Here is a 20168-nt window from a genome sequence, read left to right on the forward strand (position 1 = left end):
ACTTGCATTTTAAACTATGTTGATTTAAGAGGGGTTTTTTTTCCCTGCAAATAACTGAAACTATTGTATATTACATTACATACCCATGGTTTAGGTACCAGCATCATTCCAATGGACATATAGTCTTATAACTCTTATTTAGTATTTTGAGATGAATATGTCTTAGCTCTCACATTTACTGCCAAATTAAAAACAAATTAAAGATTTAAAGATAGAATCGTACATCTGGTATTTCATCAACATCTTAGCACTTTAAAGTCTGATTACATGCTTTTTTTTTCATTAAAATATCTCCTTAAAAGATATAAGTTTCATCCATGGTGTACATATTTGTTTTGTACCCGAATGAACAGTAAGGGATTTGTAAATGGATCTTCATGATAAAAATAATTTATAGAATTATCAGAGATGTCTTTTGGTAAATAATGGATCAAATGTAGGAAAAAAGGAAGAGTCCTTTTCATATGATGTGAGTTTACCTTTTAGCCACTTGGTGGCAGTGCAGCAAACTGGTTAATCACCACTGATACATCAAAACATACAGTATAACAAGGTCAGAGGGCAGTATATTACAGTGTTGTATTACTCCAGCTAATGCCTTTGAGGAAACATTCACATATATTTGGAGTTGTGTTTGTGGTTCACTGATAAGCGCCTCATTCACCCGCTACTCCCCAAAGTTAGTTCTGTCTGCTATATGGACAGATCGTGTACAGTGGGTCATTCAATGTTTCTTTTACTTGAAATACTTACTTGCTCTGCTTGCATGTAATGAGAGTAATAATGACCCAAAACAGGGCAGCTGTTGGCTTGACAACTAAAACAATGAAATGAAATGAAAAAGGTTGCTAGAATGTTTTGTACAGCTGTGGTGAGCTGCATAGTTGGGCGATGACATTGATTACTCGACAAAAACTTTTTGCTAAAGAGTATAGTTTTTTTTTTCTTTTTTAGCTTTAATTTCTTCTTTATTTATTTGAAAGAATTAGCCAAACTTCACATGCAATTGCTTGACTGTAGTCCTTTATATTATAAACTAGACAAGATATAAGAAACATTTGACTCTATAAGATATAGTTACCTCAATGCTTTAAATCAGTTTCACATACAGTAGGTAAAAAAACACTTAGTTTGTTGCCCTGTGCTGCTCATCAACCTTAGATCACATAAACCATGAAAACACTGGTAGCAAGGACCCGTGTCCCTGCACAGTTAAAGTGAAATTGAATCTTCTTTTGTTGCTGAGACTTAAATTTGCTGTTGATGTTGTGTGCAGGCAGTAATGCTAACAAGAGTTTGAGAAGGATGGTGGGTTGACATGGAAGTCAGTGGTGATTTAAATGACGGCAGTCATTCTGCTCTGGGGCGCTTTTGAGCCAGATTGAAGAGTCCGTAAAGCTCATGATTAGATGAAGGCAAGGCAAGTTTATTTGTATAGCACAATTCAACTACAAGGCGATTTAAATTTGAAACAAAAAAGAAAGAAATAAGAACAATAGATAGAATCATATAAAATCAGTAGTTAAAATGTGATTAAGTTTTGAAACTCAAGCTTCAGATTTGGAGCTTTATTCAAACGCAGCTGAAAATAGGTGTGTCTTCAACCTGGACTTAAACACACTGAGTGTTTCAGCTGATCTGAGGCTTTCTGGGAGTTTGTTCCAGACACGTGGAGCATAGAAGCTGAACGCAGCTTCTCCATGTCTGGTTCTGACTCTGGGAACTGATAAAGGACCGGATCCAGATGACCTGAGGGGTCTAGAAGGCTCATACTGGGTCAGGAGGTCACTGATGTATTTTGGTCCTAGACCATTCAGAGCTTTATAGACCAGGATCAGAACTTTAAAGTCTATCCTCTGATGGACAGGCAGCCAGTGACCTCAGAGCTGTACTTAATAAACTTTGGCAGCGACAGCATTTTGGAACCACATCTAAAATTTGAAATATTCTTTTTTTGATAACAGAGAAAAAGTGCATTATTTACATTTCTCCTTAGTAGACTCTAAGGTGGACCTCAGAAATTTGGATCATAAATTCTATCAGCACTCTCCTTTTAATCTCGTATCTTCAGAGCAAATACAACACCCAAATCCGTTTACTTATTCTCCAGGAAGCGTTTACATGTGCACATTTTTGGTTGTCGCAGTTATCAGTGAGTGGTAAAATTTCTTCTTGCTGCAGTGGAGTTTGAAAGGGGTTTTATATATGTCTCAGCATCTATATGCTTTTTACACCCTCAATTACCTGCCAACAGTGTATGCACTGCAAGTTTAAATGGCATCCCCTCTTACTGCATGTAGAAATGTTCCTGCCCTTTAGATCTCCACATCCTTTACTGAGATGAAAGCTCTCGGATTTATTCTAATCAAAAGATCGTTAAATACCAGGGCCAGACCCCCTGAACCAACCGATCTCCAGCACCCCACCGCCACCCGCTCACACACACACACACACACACACACACACACAAACTCCCTCGTCAAACTATGCAGACTGAAGAGCCAGGTGATCCTCCTTGGGACCAAAGGGAGGTGAAGGCAACTGTGACTGTGAGGAAGACGAGGCATTGACAGGCAAAAGGTTTTAGCATGTGGCTTAATTGCAGCCAGCGTCTCCTGCTGAGCATAATTAGTGTTAGCTGGCATGTCACTTCCTGTGGAGTTTCATTTATTAGAGATGATGATTGGCTGAGGGATAAAACGGTGGGCTGACACCCCTGCCTCCCCTCACAGTGGGAGGGAGACACAGCCAGGAGGGCAGTAAAGAGAGCATCTCACCTGCTGAAAGCTCCCCTGCCTTGTATAATAACCCAATTAACCCGAGTTGGGTTTTTTTTCACTTGTAATATTGATTAATCCACAGCTTCCACCCCCCCCCCCCAATTTCACGCAACCAGTCCCAACTTTCTGCGGAGGTTTCAGTTCTTTTCCCTAACTCCATCGCCTGGCTTTTCATTGTTAGTAAACATGACGAAAGTCATGCTGTACTGCCGATTTTCTTTCACAGTAAAATAAAATGAAAATAAATGATGCCACCAATGCCAAATATGACAACTACTAACTGATAAATATCTATGCACCCTTTCAGCTTTATTCTAAAAAGTTGAAGTTTTGATAACAGTCATCCGCTGTGCATTTCAGTGAGCTATTGGTTTGTTATAAGCTCTGTGGGAAATTGTGAAATAAGGCACTGTAGCTTGCCTCTGATAAAGGTTTCATACGCGTTCACCCAAACAGCAATACCAGTTCACTCCTTACTTGGGGATTTACACTGCTGACTAAAGCATGGCTACTAAGAATTACATGAGGTCACCAAACTCCACAAGCTTTTGCTACTATCTGAATATTGGAATTATGAATGTAATCACTCTCACAGTGAAACATGAAGGTATTGCCCACTCAACAGCAGCTGTCAGTGATAATAGCAAAGACTCAAACGTTTACTGCGTTATCATAGACTAGATACACTTTAAGGATTAATGCAAATGCTAACAATGCTATAATGCCAGAAATTAGTTCAGAATTTTTTGAAGTCACAGCTTTACATCAACCAGATGTTTAGTTCTACATCCGAGACGCTTAACGCAGGGAACAACATGTTGACAGTTATTCTGGATATCTGGGCCCACCTACAAACCAATTGCTGACTATGAGTAATGTAATCTTGTCTGTATTCTGCGGATTCAGCTGAATCCTACTTCTTGAAACAGCTTCATAACTATAATGCCAAATTCTTAAAAAGGAAGGCTCACATTGTCAAGTAGCAGTAAGTTTGAATTGAGTATTTTTGCATTTTGAGTCACGTTTTGTTCTTTCAGTCTCTTCTGCATTCCAGCATGTAGGGGCAGAGGATGAACTCCTCAAAGCTGCACAAAGTGCAAAGTGAAGATAAATCGATGGTGTTTGTGAGACGGATACAAAAAATGATCCTTTTTCTGATGATGTTTATCACCTCAAAGTGAAATGTACAAAACTTTAGTTTGGCTGATATCCACATGTTGCCTGTGCTTGTCTGCACATTCCTGTTAGAGCAGGCAAATGTAGAAACAACAAAGGCTTGTGTACCGTGTAGGACCTTTAACAGGGATCTAAATTAATTTAGAGGCAGCCTGTTTTTCACCAGTTACCTGTCAGTGATAAGCAGCTTCGGGGTTTTCTGCTGAAATTGGATAAAATCCCACAACTACAGATTTACCGGCTCATTTACCAGAATAAACGCTGAAGCCAGATGTGTCAACAGGAAGGGCTGGAGGAAATGGTTACATAGTGCCTTCAAGGATGGCGCCACAGCAGTTATTAATGTTCACTTGATGTTTTTGTATTACTGGTGAACAGTAACATATCTTTTTTTTTTTCTTTAACAGTAACGGGTAAATCTTCAGCCCATTAATTAGTTTTTTTTTGCATATAGCCTGGTCACTACCCCAGGGACTGATGGTGTGTTATATAGTTAAGTGTTGCTCTGATTGAGTAACTTGCCTCTGGCAATAAAAGGTCAACATAAATGATTAATGAGAGGAAAATGTCATAAAGGAGGGGAGAGGGGAAAAAAATAGGTGTTAGGTAACTATGAGATGATTGCATCCTAAATGTTCTGTTACACTTCTTTTACTCTTTAGTGATATTTTATGATAAACAAATGTGACCACATCTAAAATCTGAAATATGCATCACGACAGAGAAAAGGAGCATTAGCAGCAGATATCAGACAAATCGATTACAGATCAACTGATGCACGATTTCCGCATACTTATCTCTTCAACTGGGGGCTCCTGACCTATCATGTGCATTCAGATCAATGAGAAGAAAATTCCTCATAAGACTCCCGCAGAGTTGAGTCCACTGACACCTCGTCTAAGCGCAGACAAAAGCTCTTTTCCTCTAATTGGAACCCCTGGTAATTCTAATAGTGCCCTTATGGAAACATATTTAATGATCCAGTGTCAGTAGGAATCTGTCCCATTAAGACTCTACAGTGTGTAAATATTCAAGATTCATCTGAACAACATGGAAACAACAAATACAGTCAAACAAAAGCTTCATTTTGACAGTGTCTTTATTGAAAACACTTCTAATTCAGATGCACATTGATTGCACTGAGAGAGGAAAGTAAACCCCATTTCACTTTCTAGCATTTATATACAGTGATTGCACATGTACAAAATATGATTTGGACATAATTCTCCAGTTCCGATGTAGAAAAAAAAAAAACATTTTCACACATGAACTTTAAATTAAGGGCAGTATCACTTGCAAACACCAGAATCTGCTGCTCTTTATAATAATTCACAACGTGTATACATATATGTATATATCATATCAACCTTACAAGTAGCATTCATTTACAGCCGCCAATAATCACTTCATAGGAACTATAATCTATTCTGTTTCAAGTGACAACAACATTAGCGCAAAGTTACATTTTATACAGATGTTGCTGCTCTATTTTTAATCCACACTCACATTGATTCCACTTCTTACCTTTGAATAACATTCTAAACACAGATGACAAAACACAGATAATTTTCTTTGTACCACTCAGCAGAGGTCTGTTGATGATCACCGAGAGAGATGGTTTCTAGTTATTCCCCTCTTTGTTCTGATGCTCCCACGGTATAGGATCATTTTCGTCTGTAAGGGATCCAGTCTCCCTCTCGTGCCAGAACTGCTCCACATCAGGCAAGACAATCCCATCTTTAAGGCTCTCCTTGTCTGCTTCTCTCCCTCCTTTTGATACCCCTTGCTCTGGCTGGGGCTCAGCCTGTCTGCTGGTTTCCTGGCTTAAACTGAATTGAAGGCTCCTTTCCCCCCTCAGCTGTGCTGAGATCTCTGGTCTGGGACATGGGGACTGCAGGGAGGTAGGATTGTGGGGTCCAGGCTTTGGCTTAGGAGGAGGTTGTTTGCGCAGGGTGAGACGCCTCCACAACCCCATGTACCCCTCTCGGAACTCCTCGGAGAGAAAGAGGACAATGAGAGGGTTCACCAATGACAGTGAGAAGGTAAGCAGCTGAGCAGAGAGGATCAGAAAAAGGGGAGGAGAGGAGATAAGAGGTTGAGCTCCTTCAGTTTCTTTCTCTGCTATATGACGCTCCCAAACCCACACCACCCACTGAGGAAGCCAGAGGACAGCCATGGCCATGGTGAGGCTAAAAAGCATTAAAGTGAGCCTCCTAGATCTGATCTGTGTACGCAGATTCTGAGTCTTGCTGGAGCGGCGCTGGCATTGGCCGTAAGCTTTCCAGAAATACATCAGGGCAAAGCTCAGAGGTGCACAGTAGACCCCTAGAGGGTAAGCTTTGATATACACAGACATGAAATTGTGGGCTTCAACAGAAACCGTCAGTACACACACCAACCCACGGATCTCTCTCTGCAGCTTTGCAAATAGCCAGAGAGGAATGGTGACCGAGCAGGCAGACAGCCAGATGAAGAAGAGCACCACCAGGATGGAGCCCAAGTGGATGCTCACCTGCTTGGTAGGGTTTGATACATACCGACAGCAGGCTTTGGCCATGATTGCAACTGTGAAGCTCTTCGCTACCATGCAGGACTGCAGGAACCAGTCGGCTGTCTTGCACACCACCCAGCCCAGATTCCAGCTAGCCTTTGAGTAAGATGCAGCCCTGAAAGGCACCGTAAACATCAACACCAGCCCGTCAGCAAACATCAGGTTGAAGATGAGGGAGTTGATCAGGGACAGTTTACCCCTGTGTGCATTTGAGAACAGAATAACCATCGCAGTGAGATTACAAGCTATACCCAACACACAGATGACTCCCAGAATAGCTGGAACCAGGACCCTGAGCTCATCCGGGTGCTGGAAAGAGCCAAGTTCATTTAATGACCACTTGTCAATGGAGCTGTTCACCACAGTTGCGTTGTTTCCACTCAGCTTATCCATCCTTACTGGAGAGATGGAGATCTGATAATCGAAGAAAATTTATGAAAAAGCCAAAGATAGAGTGGAGCTGAAAAAATGGTTCTGGGTTGAAGAACTTCCAAAAACAGAACTGTTTCGTAGACAGAATTGTACCTACATCTGTATCTATATCTATATACCCGTATTTCTTGAAATCAAAAGCTATTAAAACGGCTGAATCAAAGAGGTAATTGATTGACAATCAGTGATCATAGTAGAGCTCCTGCCTGTCCCCTGCTCTATCCTGAAACGCAATGATGCAGCCTCTGCGGCTAGTTATAAAGATGCTGTTTGACTGACAGCTGCTTTCCCCAGCAGGCAAAATGTGCGCAATCTACACCCACATGGGGCCAATTAAGAGAAACTCTGCATAATGTCCACAGTATTGGATTTCTAATTGATGTGATCATGACCAACAGCCATTAAATTCAGGTTTACTTTGACGTAATTACAGTAGAGGTTTTAAATGAGAATTAAGAGGCAATGACGCCCGACTTCTGGGAGACTTTGCTTGCACAAAACCACTGTCATGAGGACAAAATCAGCGTTTGTTACAGAACAGAACATTTAATGTGACTTTCTGAAATCCAAATGTATTTTGTGATTTTGTGAATTTATTTAGTGCTTTTTTCCTGCTCTTAAAATGATAATGTGGCATAAAATGAAAAAGGTGAGCAATAAAAAAAAAATCAAGTTCCAGCTGGACTGTCTGTCCACATGAGGGCGACCTTACACCACAACCTGCAATGATGCACACATGGAACTTCGCTCTTTCATTTGATTCAGCAGGTTTTCACAAAGAAGGTTCATGAATACAGGATTTGAGCTTGCACATCTTTATTATTTTTTATTCAAAGAAAAATCCAGTAAGCATAAAGACTGCATGGTATTTCATTGCATTTCAATACATTCTGAGCTATAAAAATGGTTTTGTTTCAATTAGAAGAGTCATAAAGGATCTTGTTTAGAAGATATTACTGTCAACGGAATCACACTTAATTATTCCCTGATTTCACAGAGTACAGTTAGACCTTTGACTGCTTTGCTTTGTGGTAGTTGGATCTCGGAACAAATCTGAGATGAGCGACAATCTCCAAACTGATCCAAACCTGTGAGACAACCTGCTGCTCCATCGTGTTACCCATCTTTAGCAAGATGAGAAACATGCACAAGCATAGCAGTAAACCAAATTAAAACCTGGAACTGGAATCTCCTCAAGAAAGCCATTAAATGCATGGTGCCTCAAATGATCTGTAGACGTTCATTTCACTATATGTCGGATCCAACACATGCAAAAGACTGTAATGCCAAGATCATCTTGTGTTAAGTTCAATGATTTGACACATTTACGGTTCTACCATTTACAGATCATTTTCAGCACTATCCAAATAAGGTAAAAATGTGGCAAAGAGTTCAGATTTTTGTCGAAAAGGAATATTGCAAAGAAAATGTGGCTTTGTCATGTCTCTTACAAACTGATGACATCAGACGGACTGCAGTTACTTTGTACAAATCACAGCATTCTCTCCTGAGCTCACAAGCGTGTAAACCAGGTGGTATAACGTAATCTTGACTAATTTGCCTCAAGCACTTTTTACTCTGGGGACCTGCATTGGAGCTTTTTTTTTTTTCTTCTTTTTTTGTTTTTGTTTTTAGAGAAAAAAGAGGGGAAAAAAACAAACAAACAAAAAGTTCCTAAGTTAACATTTCATTTGAAACATTCACACGTTCCCCCCCCCCCCCCCCCCCCCTCCCACTACATCGAGCCCCCACATACCAAAAGAAGGCACCACAGCTTCTAAACTGACTCATCGACCGAGAGAAGGACTCAACAAAACAACAGCGTTAAATAAAACAGTTGACACAGCCTTGGAAGGGCTTCATTCACATTACAGACTACAGCTGTCTCGACAAGGAGACACAAAACTGGTACTAATACGACTGACTGTGCTCTGTCAGTTTCTGGAGTCAGACATGAGCAGTCTGTTCTTCTTCTTCTTCTTCTTCTGCAGCAGGCTGCACTGTCCAAAACGTCCCCCTCAGTCAGAGGCAGCAGGGTTCATTACATGCGTTGTAGCATGAGCAGATTGAAGGACAGGGGGCACTATTGCTACATGACAATGAGCCACCATCATGTAAGCTTGGTTTCTGTCTGTGTGCTCTGTGTTTTTTTTTTATTCAGTGCTCCCATATCTGCCCTTTTCTTTCAGGGTCCAGAGGGCTGCTACATCACATTATTCATGCAGCAATCCTCTTGTTGCATAAATGCACAGGATTTAATTCTTCGGGTGTTCGCTTGGCTAAATAAATTAAATTTAAAGAAGTCAAATTGTGGAATGAAGCCTTTTCTTCACACTGCATCCATTTCGTGCTCCTCAAAATTCTTAATGTCGACTTCCCCACTTCAGTCACTGGATACTTGACTCTGCGCTTCTAAAGCAGAGCGGGGGGAATCAAAGGCAGTGACCCCTCACGTGTGCGAGGACACGGGTCAGCAGGGGCAGACTGCCTTTTAGTTCACCTTGTCTTGGAAGATGTAGAGGTTGTTGGTGGCCGCTACAGCGATGATGTTCTCATGTGGGTGCCACGTCGTGTGAAGGATCTTCTTGCTAAAGTCTAGGCTATCTACGCTGATCTCATCCTTGCGACGTTTTCCTCCTACACACACCTACAAAAAAAAACACATACATGGGGTGTTTATATATTAAATCATATATCAGAATGACTGAAGTGGTGTTAAATAAGTATTTACTCAGTTGTTTTTACTGATTGTATTACACAGCAGGAGCCACTGAAGTGACACCGACATAAAATCACTTTACACGATTTAAAGAGAAGAACAAAGAAGCCTGCATCCACATGAAAGAACATTGGCAGTCCTGTAAAGTTTTCTATGGTCACTTAATAAACCATGGTTTGATATTCATTCAGTTTTTAATCCTGTTTTCTACCTCTTGAAGAAAATCTATAGCTCTAGAGCTAATAAATGCCCCACTATGCTCACCAACTAGTTCCACACCTTTTCTGTCTGCAGTGTTAGGCTGAGCTGGTAGCGTTTAGTCATTAATTCGAGCTTTTTGTTGGAAACAACATTAATAATTGTGCAAAGAGGGAGCCAAAGTGGCTGGAAATTGCTTAAGCAAAACAAAGCACTGGCTGACGTTAAAATGCTCTCAATAAAAGAACTGTTACATCCGATGATATTATCCTTTGGGATAAGACTTTGAATGACACATCATACATAGTCATTAAACTGTCTGAAATATCAATTAATACAGATGTAACAGTTAGAAAACAAGTTACTTTGTATTTATTAGCCCAATTGATCAATGTGGGAAAAAGAATTATGCAAGAAGAACAAAATACTGATTCATCTGGCTTTTCCCTGAATTGTATTCTTATTCGTTTCTTGAGAGAGAAAAAAACATGAGAAATTTTCTAGATTATATCATATTGTCGGCCATGTCGGGATTTCTATCCATCACAGTGATAGGATATCAATAATTTGCAGGCAAACAGATTTGATGTTTGTGTAGCTCGGACCAAATCAGAGCCAGAACATGTCATTGATGCACACAAAAGGAGGCCATCAGTTGTAAGAAACTTAGCAGGTGGTGGCTTCTCAAATGGGACAATTTGCTTTTTACCTTACCTTACCCAAGAAGAAAATCAATATCCCTACAGGACTGGTTGGACAAACTGAGACATTTGAAGGCATCAGATTAGACCATTGGAAATTCTATGTGCCTTTTTTTCTTTTCTTTTCTGCATTAAATCTTGAGTTGACTCAACTGGCCGGGAGTCTCAAACACTTTCAAACAATATCCAGTTGACTTGAATGTATATAGGATTAAATGTGCTTGTGAGAAGTGCCACACCTTGCGGGGCTTCAGAATAGCTCTGGGTTTGCTGTTCTCTCTGGATGCTTCCAGTGTGACGTCGCGTTTGGTGTTCCGGTCAAACATTCGGAAGAAATTGTTGTACGAGCCGGTCATTATGACACTGAGGAGGAGATAAGCAGAGAAGAAGGTTAACGAGGGTGGGTGGATCGATTGATTGATGGATTTTATGGCAGGATTGATTGAGAGGAAGTCTCACCTGTCGGATCCATTCCAGACACACTCAAACTTGTCGAAGATGCAGTCGTTCTCATACAGAGAGCAGAGTTTGCCCCGTAAATAGTCGTGAACCTGAGGAACAAATCCAAAACATTAATAGCGGTTTCGTAGAAAACATCTTAACTTCATCGTACCAGCTGTGAGTGGACAACCTTAAGCTGCACTGCCATATGTTCTACTTTCAGTAATCCTTTAGACCTGATGACCTATGCTAAGTTGTTAGGTAGCAGGTGGAAGTAGAACTGGAAAAAGAATCCCCTTGAGCCCGGCTGATAGCCTTATCAATCACGACCTGCCCTAAGATGGCTTTCCCTGATCAGACAGTATGGATCTGACCCTGGTGACCACACAGTGGGAGGTTTTACCCTTCAGGGTGCATCTGCACCAACACTGTCCTCTGATGGACACTTGGCTCAATAAGCACTCCTGGGGTAATTGCTAAAGATGACAAGGTTACAGATTGGCAGGGTGGCAGTGAAACAGGATTACGCTGAGCGATCATCCTTAAAATCAATAACTTCTGATTTGATCTAGAACCAGCTGTAATTTACTATATTCGCCAGCTCTAGTGAGTCTGACTGAGAAAGGAAAGCATGACAAAGGCATACCTGGTAGGTCTCAAGTGGTTTGTTCTCCATTTGGAGGTCCCACACCTTGACAGTGAGGTAGTCCCTTGTCATCAGGTAGCGTCCGTTGTGGCTGAACTTCACGTCTGAGATGGATGAGATAATTTCGGAGAAGAAAGAGCGAGTGGATGGGTCCTCAGGCTCCTCAAAGTCTGCAGGCGTAAGACGTAAAAAACAAACGCAGAATATTACTCCTTTACACTGCAGGAGGTCGCTGCTTGAAGGAGATGTTTTTCCTCCCACATGTCTTAAAATTCTTTCGAGTGAAAAATAATAAAGAGGATTTGGTTTGGTTTTGCAGAGGGTGTCATTTTAACAGACAATAATAGCCACAACAATGCCTGGATGTTGCTGCTGCAGCTGCATCTCTTCGCAGTATTATTTAGACAGATAATAGCAGGTCAGCATGGTGGGTAAATATTGGTTATGATTCATATTGATTTTGGCAGATGCTGATCTGTGTGCAGGCCAGCACACTGGGGATGAGAGCCAGGCATTCCATCGTTAGCTGTCAAGGTATTGTTCATCCTCCTCTTTGCCTCCCGCCCTTCCTCCCCTCCCTCCCCTCCCTACTCTCCATCTCTCCAAACCCCCCCCCCCCCCTCTATCCTTCTCCTCAGCTGAGGCCTGGAGAATCGCTCTCTGATGTGTCAATGGGGAGTCCAACTAGGGATGCAGCGTGAGAGATGAAAAAATGGGGGGGATGAGGAAGGGATAAGAAAAACAAATCAATGTCAAAGTGCTGGCCCCATATGAGCCCCACTGGATTTGTGCGTGTGTGTGTGCCAGAGAAAGTGTTTATGAATAAGTGGGAGCACAGTGTGTGCATGTATATCTGCATTTGTGTGTGTCCCTGCTCTCCTGCTCCAGGGGTGTATAATAGGGTCCCCAGAGAGTCGGTGGTGGGGGGGGCATGTTTGGTCCCTCTTGCTCTGTCCTGAGGCTCAGTGCTATGGCAATCCCCTCTTAAACTGATCCATCCATCAATACTGTAACACTGATTGATAGCAGCAGTCTCTAGGATTTATAGGTGTGGAAGGAGACACATAGTGATTTTGAGTTTGAGTTGTGTGAATACCCCAGGTTTATGAAATTTCGTGTGTGTGATGGTCACAGAAGGGAGGAGGTGTTTGTGCATGTGCTCCAGGGATAGCATTATACGTTGCTCCGAGCAAAACGCATCCGTGCAGTGAGACCTTCCAAATCCAAACACTTTTTCTGAGTCAATTCTCAGATCCTCATGTGAAATTCAACGGGCCGCGTTAATGCACGGTCTACTGGAGACATCAATATGTCTGAGGAAATGAGTGACATTATTGAACAATAAGGTGTGTCCATGAGGGAATAATGCTAGGGCTCTTACTACATTGATTTCCCAGCGAAAATGCCAATGTATTCATTACTCATCCAACCAAACTGTTTGCATGTGATGTTAAGACTTAGAGAAAGCCGCTTATTGTTGGAGACGTGCTGCAAAATCTATCGGCTGGTCATCAATTGTGGCATATTGAGCAGGGGAAGCCTGCATGTCACAGCTACACAAAGACAGGGCAGATGCAAGAAAACTGAGTGTAAATCTGTAACTAACACTGTATTGTCATGTTGTATGGATACAGGATTTATGCATTCAAATTTCTACTTGAGTTTATTTCGTCAAATATTTCTAATTTAACATGAACCTGCCCCTCTTTCCCCGGTTACCGGCCGGCATTCTTATTTCAAGCTAATCAAACTAACATGATGGCCTGGAAAGCAGTTTAAACTGAAATCTAAAAGTAATTGCTTTAAAAGAATCAATTAATGAAACAAGATAAAGTAGCTCAATTTAGCTCGGATCACAGCTGTTCACAAAAGTTTGCTAAGCAGAACCCTTCAAAGTAACATTTAGATGGAAAAAATTACACAATATACAACACATGAATAGAGTCATTGAAAAGAAAATTTTATACTGTATGCAACGGGTTTTTGGAGGGGTCTCATTGATAGAATTTCTATGCAAAAACACAACATTTCAAAAATCTTTAGAAAACAGTAAGACGACTGAAGAGAATAAAAAACAATGAAGATAACTGCTGCTGCCCGATTTTTGACACTTAATCATTCTTAATGCACTCTGCCAATACTCACATTTGCAATGCCTGTCGCAGAGAGCAGCCTGTCTCATGTCACAGAGGCGTATTGAGCCCTTGCTGCTGCTGTAGGCAAAGGTGTGACACTGCTGGGGATGAAACTCTGCTGAGGTGATGACTTCCGTCAGCTCCTCCATGTTGGCCGGCTTGATGTCCACAATGTCTGAGAGACAAGGCACTAAGGAATATCTCCCTTAAAATGACTACAATAAACATCTGGCAAATAAAAAATCATTCATTTGTGAGAAGAAGAAAAAAACTGATTTAATTGACAAATATTTGTGGGAAGAATAATTCATTTAATACATTTTCTTTTTGGGTCGCGGAACCGCACGGCTTTGCTTTTCTAGGTGAATGAACGTCATGGCACCACAGATGCCGCGAATGAATAAACAGGAACCGTCACGTGCACCGTGAGGAGGTGCCACTCTGGGAACGTGACTGTATCATCAACTCATATCAATCTGGATGCTATTTTTGTTTGAATATTCCCAAAGCTGCATTATTATCAGATGCTTATGATGGCGTAATGACTTCAGTTCCTTACTGTTGAACCTGATTGATAAGATAATTAGATTTGGGCCATCCGCTGCAAGCGCAACATATGTGAGATGTGATGAGATTGATTCAAGGTTATAAGGTGAAGTAACGCAGTTCCTTTATATTAAAAAAATGTAATAAAGAAAAAAAATTATTTCTTCCAGCCTTTTCTCTCCCGTTTAATCTCAGATAATACTTTTTTTTTCCTCTAAACATAACCTTCCCTCCCACCCGCCACATAATCTTCTTTTAACCTCTGATTGGTCCAAAAACAATGTTGTTTTCAGACGTGAAATATTGCAAGCAGTGATGAATGATTGAAACTCCCAGTGTGAGAATATAACAGGATACTGAAGCTGCGGTCAGTGATCTCCAGGTTCCACAGGTTCACTCGGAGGTCGTCAGTGGAGATGTAGGTCTGAAGGTCGGAGTTGACAGAGATGGAGTTGATGTGGTACGTGTGGGCGTTGCTGAATACACGTCTGGCTGTTGCCTCAACCATCAAATCCATTGGCTGCAGCACCGGCACCTGCGGGGTGGGCACAGGTCATTTAAAGGGGAATGTAAATAAATACAGAAACATTAAATGTGCAAAAAAGAGGATTCATATCGAACACTTCGATGTGTTCTGTCACACTGATAGATGATTCTGTTTGATTTCAAGCTGGTTTCACGGAAAGCCCTCTCAGATGTTCATCTGTGTATGTGTGAACGAGCATGCACGTGGTTTGCTTATGTGCATGCATTTTGAATCTGAGAGCATCCGGTGTGAGTTTGTGTGTGACACACGACCAGATGACTCCAGGGACTCTATTGACATTTACCCCACAAATCTTAACGAAACAGAGACAGAAACTGAAGGGCTCCCAGGCTGTTTGATGAGCTAGTTCAGTCAGACTGAATATCTGTTTGCTACACAGCCACTCTGTGATCACGCCTCCCTTTCTCTTCCACAAATAACTGCTGAATAAGTCACTACTGTTCTCTTGTTTTTGTGTGTGTGTGTGTGTCAGGGGAAAAAACACAAAGCAGAGGAGGTAATGGCCAGAGGGCATCTCAAAGCCCTGCTGAGGAATGATAACTGAACTCTTCAAAATTAAGACAAGCTCACACACACCCACACACAAACATACAGAGTTTGCACAGTGCCACATAGCCTTCAAAGGCACCCAGCACCAGTCTGCATGCAGCCCCCCGTTGGCCAGATAAAACCCAGACAAAGAGAGAAGAGAGGGGAGGGAGCCAGGAGAACAAATCGACTGCTTCTCCTCTTTTTTCTCTCATGCGCTGCTGGCACTGACAGAGAGACATGGCAGCCCAGCAGGCTGCTGTATCTCCATGGGTGTCACTTCATTTCCATGTCTTTCACGAGCTGTCCAGAGAGAAATGGACCTTATTAACCCATAACCCGTAACACTGACAGTTACACTGTTCAACTTGCCCCTGCACCTTCCCTGTGATCTTACAGACTGACTCCTTATAGTGTGTAAAACAGAATACACTGAATTCTTATATTCCTACTTTAGAAATCAAGAAACGCTGTAAAGCGGTTTTCTATTCAAAGCTGTAATTCACAAGCAGATAAAACATGTTTTCTGTATACTTTACATGTTAAGGAGATACTAAATGGTAACCCTTATATCCTACTTCTTTTGTTGTATTACTTTTTTTTGTATTCTATTTTTTTTAGGTCCATTTGGACTAATATTCCTGAGTTCCTCTCTCTCTTCCTCTGCCTTCTGCACAGATTGCACAGCCTATAAACAGGATTGCCACAGTCCCGGCCTGTCCTCCAGGTTGCTATGATCCCCTGGCCAGCCAGACAAAGAGGGACAGACACGCTGAACGCAGCACTAATCTTCTATGGCAGACACTTGCACACACTTACACAAACACGCAGGCACACACGTGTACACACACACGCACGCACGCACATGCACACAGTGTCCTACGTGTGTGACCTCTTTTATGCAAAAATTAAATGGGTGGTGGAGTGATACGAATGGGTGAGAAGGAGAGGATGATCACCACATTGTTCTCTTTTCGCTACTCGTATCACTCATTCACACTTTCTACTGCCAGTTTAAAAGAGTCCGAAGACAGCATCACTCTCCTTTATTCGTACTGAGAGTCGTCGTACAATATTCCAAAGAGGTCTCACAGCAAAACATGAAAGGGTAATAATATAAAAGTTACTGAGTTAACATTGAAGGGCACAAATTTAGCTTTTTTCATGTCATCCGACAAGAGTAAAATGTTTCGCAGGGACATTTCTTTTGTACCTACATCCTGTTTTTTGTTTGTTTTTGCAGAAAAACTGGGATTCATGGGCCGATAAGCTGGAAAAGGAAGATGTATGCTGAATGTCAGAGGAGTCTTTGGTTTTGACACAAACCGCAATTTTGTCCTTTTTCTAACCCAAAATTTTCCAACCATCCAAATCATTAATATGTAAACTTAACCAAAAAGTGATTGAACATGGATGTAAATGAAAAATACGGACATCGTGAAGTTTGGTAGATGTCTGGTAGATGACAGTCATGTGTGTAACTCCACCTGCAAACTCCTCTTTCCACCAAAATGGACTTTTTCACCTCTCTAAGCTGATAATCACTTCTTTTGGGACAGATTAATGAAATTCCGTAAGACTGTATTTCTATATACATTGATTTTTTGTGTCTTTATGCACACAAAAACAAAATATCAATGGGAAGTGCTTTGTCACAGTTTTGGACACGAACTGAGAGGAATGAAAAAACTCTGTGACAGATACAGACATATCGTATGTGATGCTGAGAGGTTAAAGGCTATCAGAGTATAGTGACAAGCCCAAACCAAGATAATGGTCAAACTGATGGAGCACTCGTATCAGAGTATTTCTTTCAGTTTAGAGACTTGATCATTTCTGGAATGTCCTGCACATACAATCCAAATGGTCTGCACTTATGTACCACTAAAGGGCTTTAAAGTTTGTTTCTCATTCACACATTAATGCAAACACTCACACACACACCAATGTTGGCAGAAGCACCATTCACCTTCCTGGCCAGACACCGGGAGTAACTTAGGGTTTAGTGTTTAGCCGATACTCTTCGACATGAGACAGTCGCCTGCATAAAACTGGCAAATTAGTAATTAGAGTACAAGTTGAGAGTGCTGCTCATGCAATGGTCTTTACTTCCTTGATTCTATTATGGACCCTCTACAGTATAAGTTTCATTCTCACAATGAAAAAAAAAAATAGTAGAAAAATGCACATGGAACTGTAGTGGACTCTCCACTAAACAGGGTGGGATTTTTAACACAGCCCTTAAACTTCCCTGTTGTCAGCTACAATAACGTGGTGTTGGCCTGTGAGCCAGATCGAAGCACTTTAACACATGCTTTGTGTTAAAGTGCTTCCTTGTGTCAACCCGCCAAGTCAAATCATATCAAACGTTAACAATACGGTTGAATAAGTGGGAATGGCTTCAGTGTGGTAGTAATGAAGGACTAAATGATTCAGTGATTTTGAAGCTTCACTCATAGAATTTCGGTGCTGACAGCTGTATTGTCAAGCCCGTTCTTGTAAAGACCTCGTCCCTTTAGATGTCCTCTATTGTGCAAGGATTTTCTTTGGCATTTTCATATTTATTGTAAAGTTGACTCTGAAGCGGCAGAAAGGAAAAAAATGGAAATTTGTGTGCATGATGTCAAACAAAGACCCTCGGATGGATTTGAACCAGAGATCCTCCTATCATGAGCATTAATCAACTACCTGCAATGTGATTAAGGAGGATGTCCAAAAGATGTGAATAGAAAAATGCAAATGTGATATTGATGATACACACACACAAAAAACATGTTTTTGGAAAATATAAAATTCTTAAGATTTCTCTTCTTATCAAATCCAGGAAAAAAATATCATTAAAATGATTTACGCTCATTCAGTATTGGTGAAATACTGTGGTTGTTACATTAGACTTTTACAATACATTAAATCTTATCTATAAAAGCAGTCTTTTGTGGAGTTTCTGGCTTGTTGGGCTAAAAATCTTATACAATCTGGCTGATCAGTTTGTACAGTAATGCAATGAATATTGAATAGATTGTGATTTTGGACAAACCCGCTACATTTTTTTCTCCCAATTCCCCTGACTTTTGATGAAATAACATGCATTTTTGCCCTCGGGCCAAGCTGTAAAAGTAACACAGCAACGAGTAAAAATCATTGCACCATTTACGGGGATGAACGTGATATTTTGGGTTGCGTTAAGACCTGATCGTATTGTGTGACTTCTTCTTACCCGCAGCGAAGTGATAGTTGATGGGTCTCGGATCCGTCCGTCATCATCTTTCAGGTTGTAGCCTTCCGGACGCTTGTCCCTTTCACTGATCTTCCACAGCTTCACAGTCTTGTCTGGAGTGGATACACACAAAATGCATTTAGATCATGGCTCACAACAGTGAATCTTACTACAAGATGGAAGCGGGGGGTTGGGCAGTCAATCTGGCATGAAGCTGGACAGCAGCCAGCGAGGATGATGAATGTGTAGATTCTGATGTTAGTGATATCAATCTACAAGTTGACTTCATTTCCCTGCTCCAGTACAGCTCCGCCAGAAAAAGCCATCTGGAAGCATATCAATTCGGCATCACCCAAACACCAGTTACATCTCATCTTCTCGGTCTACTGAAGTGGATGGCAGCAGCAGTCAGGTTGTTGCCTTTTTTTTTCTTTTAATTTCCGCTGTGAATATTGGTGTCAGAGCAGCGAGGCCATCGCCACAGGACCCTCCATCTGCTCCAGCCACCACTAGCTCTTCTGTAGCAGCCATGCGTGAAGCTCACAATCTGCAAGACGTCTCTCTGCTGTGTGTGTGTGTGTGTGTCCGTCTGAGCTAGTGAGCATGCATGGGTGTGGTAGCACATGCTTTCATATAAATGTGTGTGTGTTCCTGCTGTGGCAGCCATGCATGAAGTCCTCATACTGAAACTCTTCAGCTGGTGGCGCCCGCTCATCCAAGCAAAACGCCAACACGTTCGCACAGAGAGTCAGAAAGACATTTTCCTGTGATATCAGCGTCGCCTTTTACATCGGCCGTAAATCCATTCTGCATTGGGAGGAATTAATCTAACCATCACTTGACACTTTCATGATAAACAAAACCCACATGTCAACATGCTCTGATGGCAGATCACGAGTCCTTCTGAGCATTTTTCCACCACCTTTAGTGACTGACCGTTTGTGGAAAGCAGGAAATACGCTGCGTGCTGCTGTGGCAGCCATTTGATTTTGTTGATCTTTTCCTCAATCTCCAAACTCTTCAGGTAGTCAAACTCGGGCTCGTGGCTCTGGAATGTGCTGTAAACATTGTACTCCCCTCTACGCTGGGGCTGTGTCTTACTCTGCAAAAGATGGGAGAAAAGAACAGTGAAACATGATTCAATTAACTGTACCTTGAAAAGAGACTAAATCCAACATTTTAGAATCCTTCCTAGTTGATTGTACTTTACAAAATCCTTATATTTTGATATGCTGCTATAAGACATATTCATACTGAGCTTTCAGGCCTAAGGATTTATGCGGAATATGGGTGCTCTTTTACAAGAAATGTAAAAAGTTTTGCCTGTATTTGGAGTAACTGGAAAGCCTAATAAAGAAGTAGAGGTGATGTGTTTAAACAATGATTCTCCATGGAACTTGAGTTTATAATTCAAGGTTAAAAGATGCTCAGAATAATGAATTCAGGTCCCTTTCAGACCTTATTACCTACTTATCCAAAACAAACAATCCAACTTAAATGTTTTGAGGCTGTCTAATGCTTTTAGCAAAAGGGCAGCATAATTAGTGTTGA

At 41.4% G+C, this 20168-nt stretch overlaps 2 protein-coding genes across 3 annotated transcripts in view; both read right to left on the minus strand.

Annotated features, from left to right (window-relative positions):
- Positions 1 to 5446: 5446 nt before the first annotated feature.
- Positions 5447 to 6900, minus strand: gpr151 (G protein-coupled receptor 151). The gene has a single exon (XM_075480569.1). The coding sequence runs from the start codon at positions 6898 to 6900 to the stop codon at positions 5578 to 5580; it is 1323 nt and encodes a 440-aa protein (XP_075336684.1). The 3' UTR covers positions 5447 to 5577.
- Positions 6901 to 8675: 1775 nt separating this feature from the next.
- ppp2r2ba (protein phosphatase 2, regulatory subunit B, beta a) overlaps positions 8676 to 20168 on the minus strand; it is a 48766-nt gene continuing 37273 nt past the window's right edge. For both annotated transcript variants that reach the window (XM_075481055.1, XM_075481056.1), the window contains exons 3-10: positions 19554 to 19719; positions 18618 to 18730; positions 14683 to 14860; positions 13790 to 13954; positions 11645 to 11814; positions 11017 to 11108; positions 10797 to 10920; positions 8676 to 9586 (exon numbers count right to left, since the gene is read on the minus strand). In XM_075481055.1, the coding sequence (XP_075337170.1) occupies positions 9431 to 9586; positions 10797 to 10920; positions 11017 to 11108; positions 11645 to 11814; positions 13790 to 13954; positions 14683 to 14860; positions 18618 to 18730; positions 19554 to 19719 (1164 nt within the window). In that variant the 3' untranslated portion in view covers positions 8676 to 9430. The remainder of the gene's footprint in view (positions 9587 to 10796; positions 10921 to 11016; positions 11109 to 11644; positions 11815 to 13789; positions 13955 to 14682; positions 14861 to 18617; positions 18731 to 19553; positions 19720 to 20168) is intronic.

Source organism: Odontesthes bonariensis, chromosome 13 (assembly GCF_027942865.1).
Source record: "Odontesthes bonariensis isolate fOdoBon6 chromosome 13, fOdoBon6.hap1, whole genome shotgun sequence".
NCBI lineage: Eukaryota > Metazoa > Chordata > Actinopteri > Atheriniformes > Atherinopsidae > Odontesthes > Odontesthes bonariensis.

Excerpts from the sequence above, each read along its gene's own strand:
- gpr151 (XM_075480569.1), bottom strand. The coding sequence starts at position 6,900 with ATGGATAAGCTGAGTGGAAACAACGCAACTGTGGTGAACAGCTCCATT.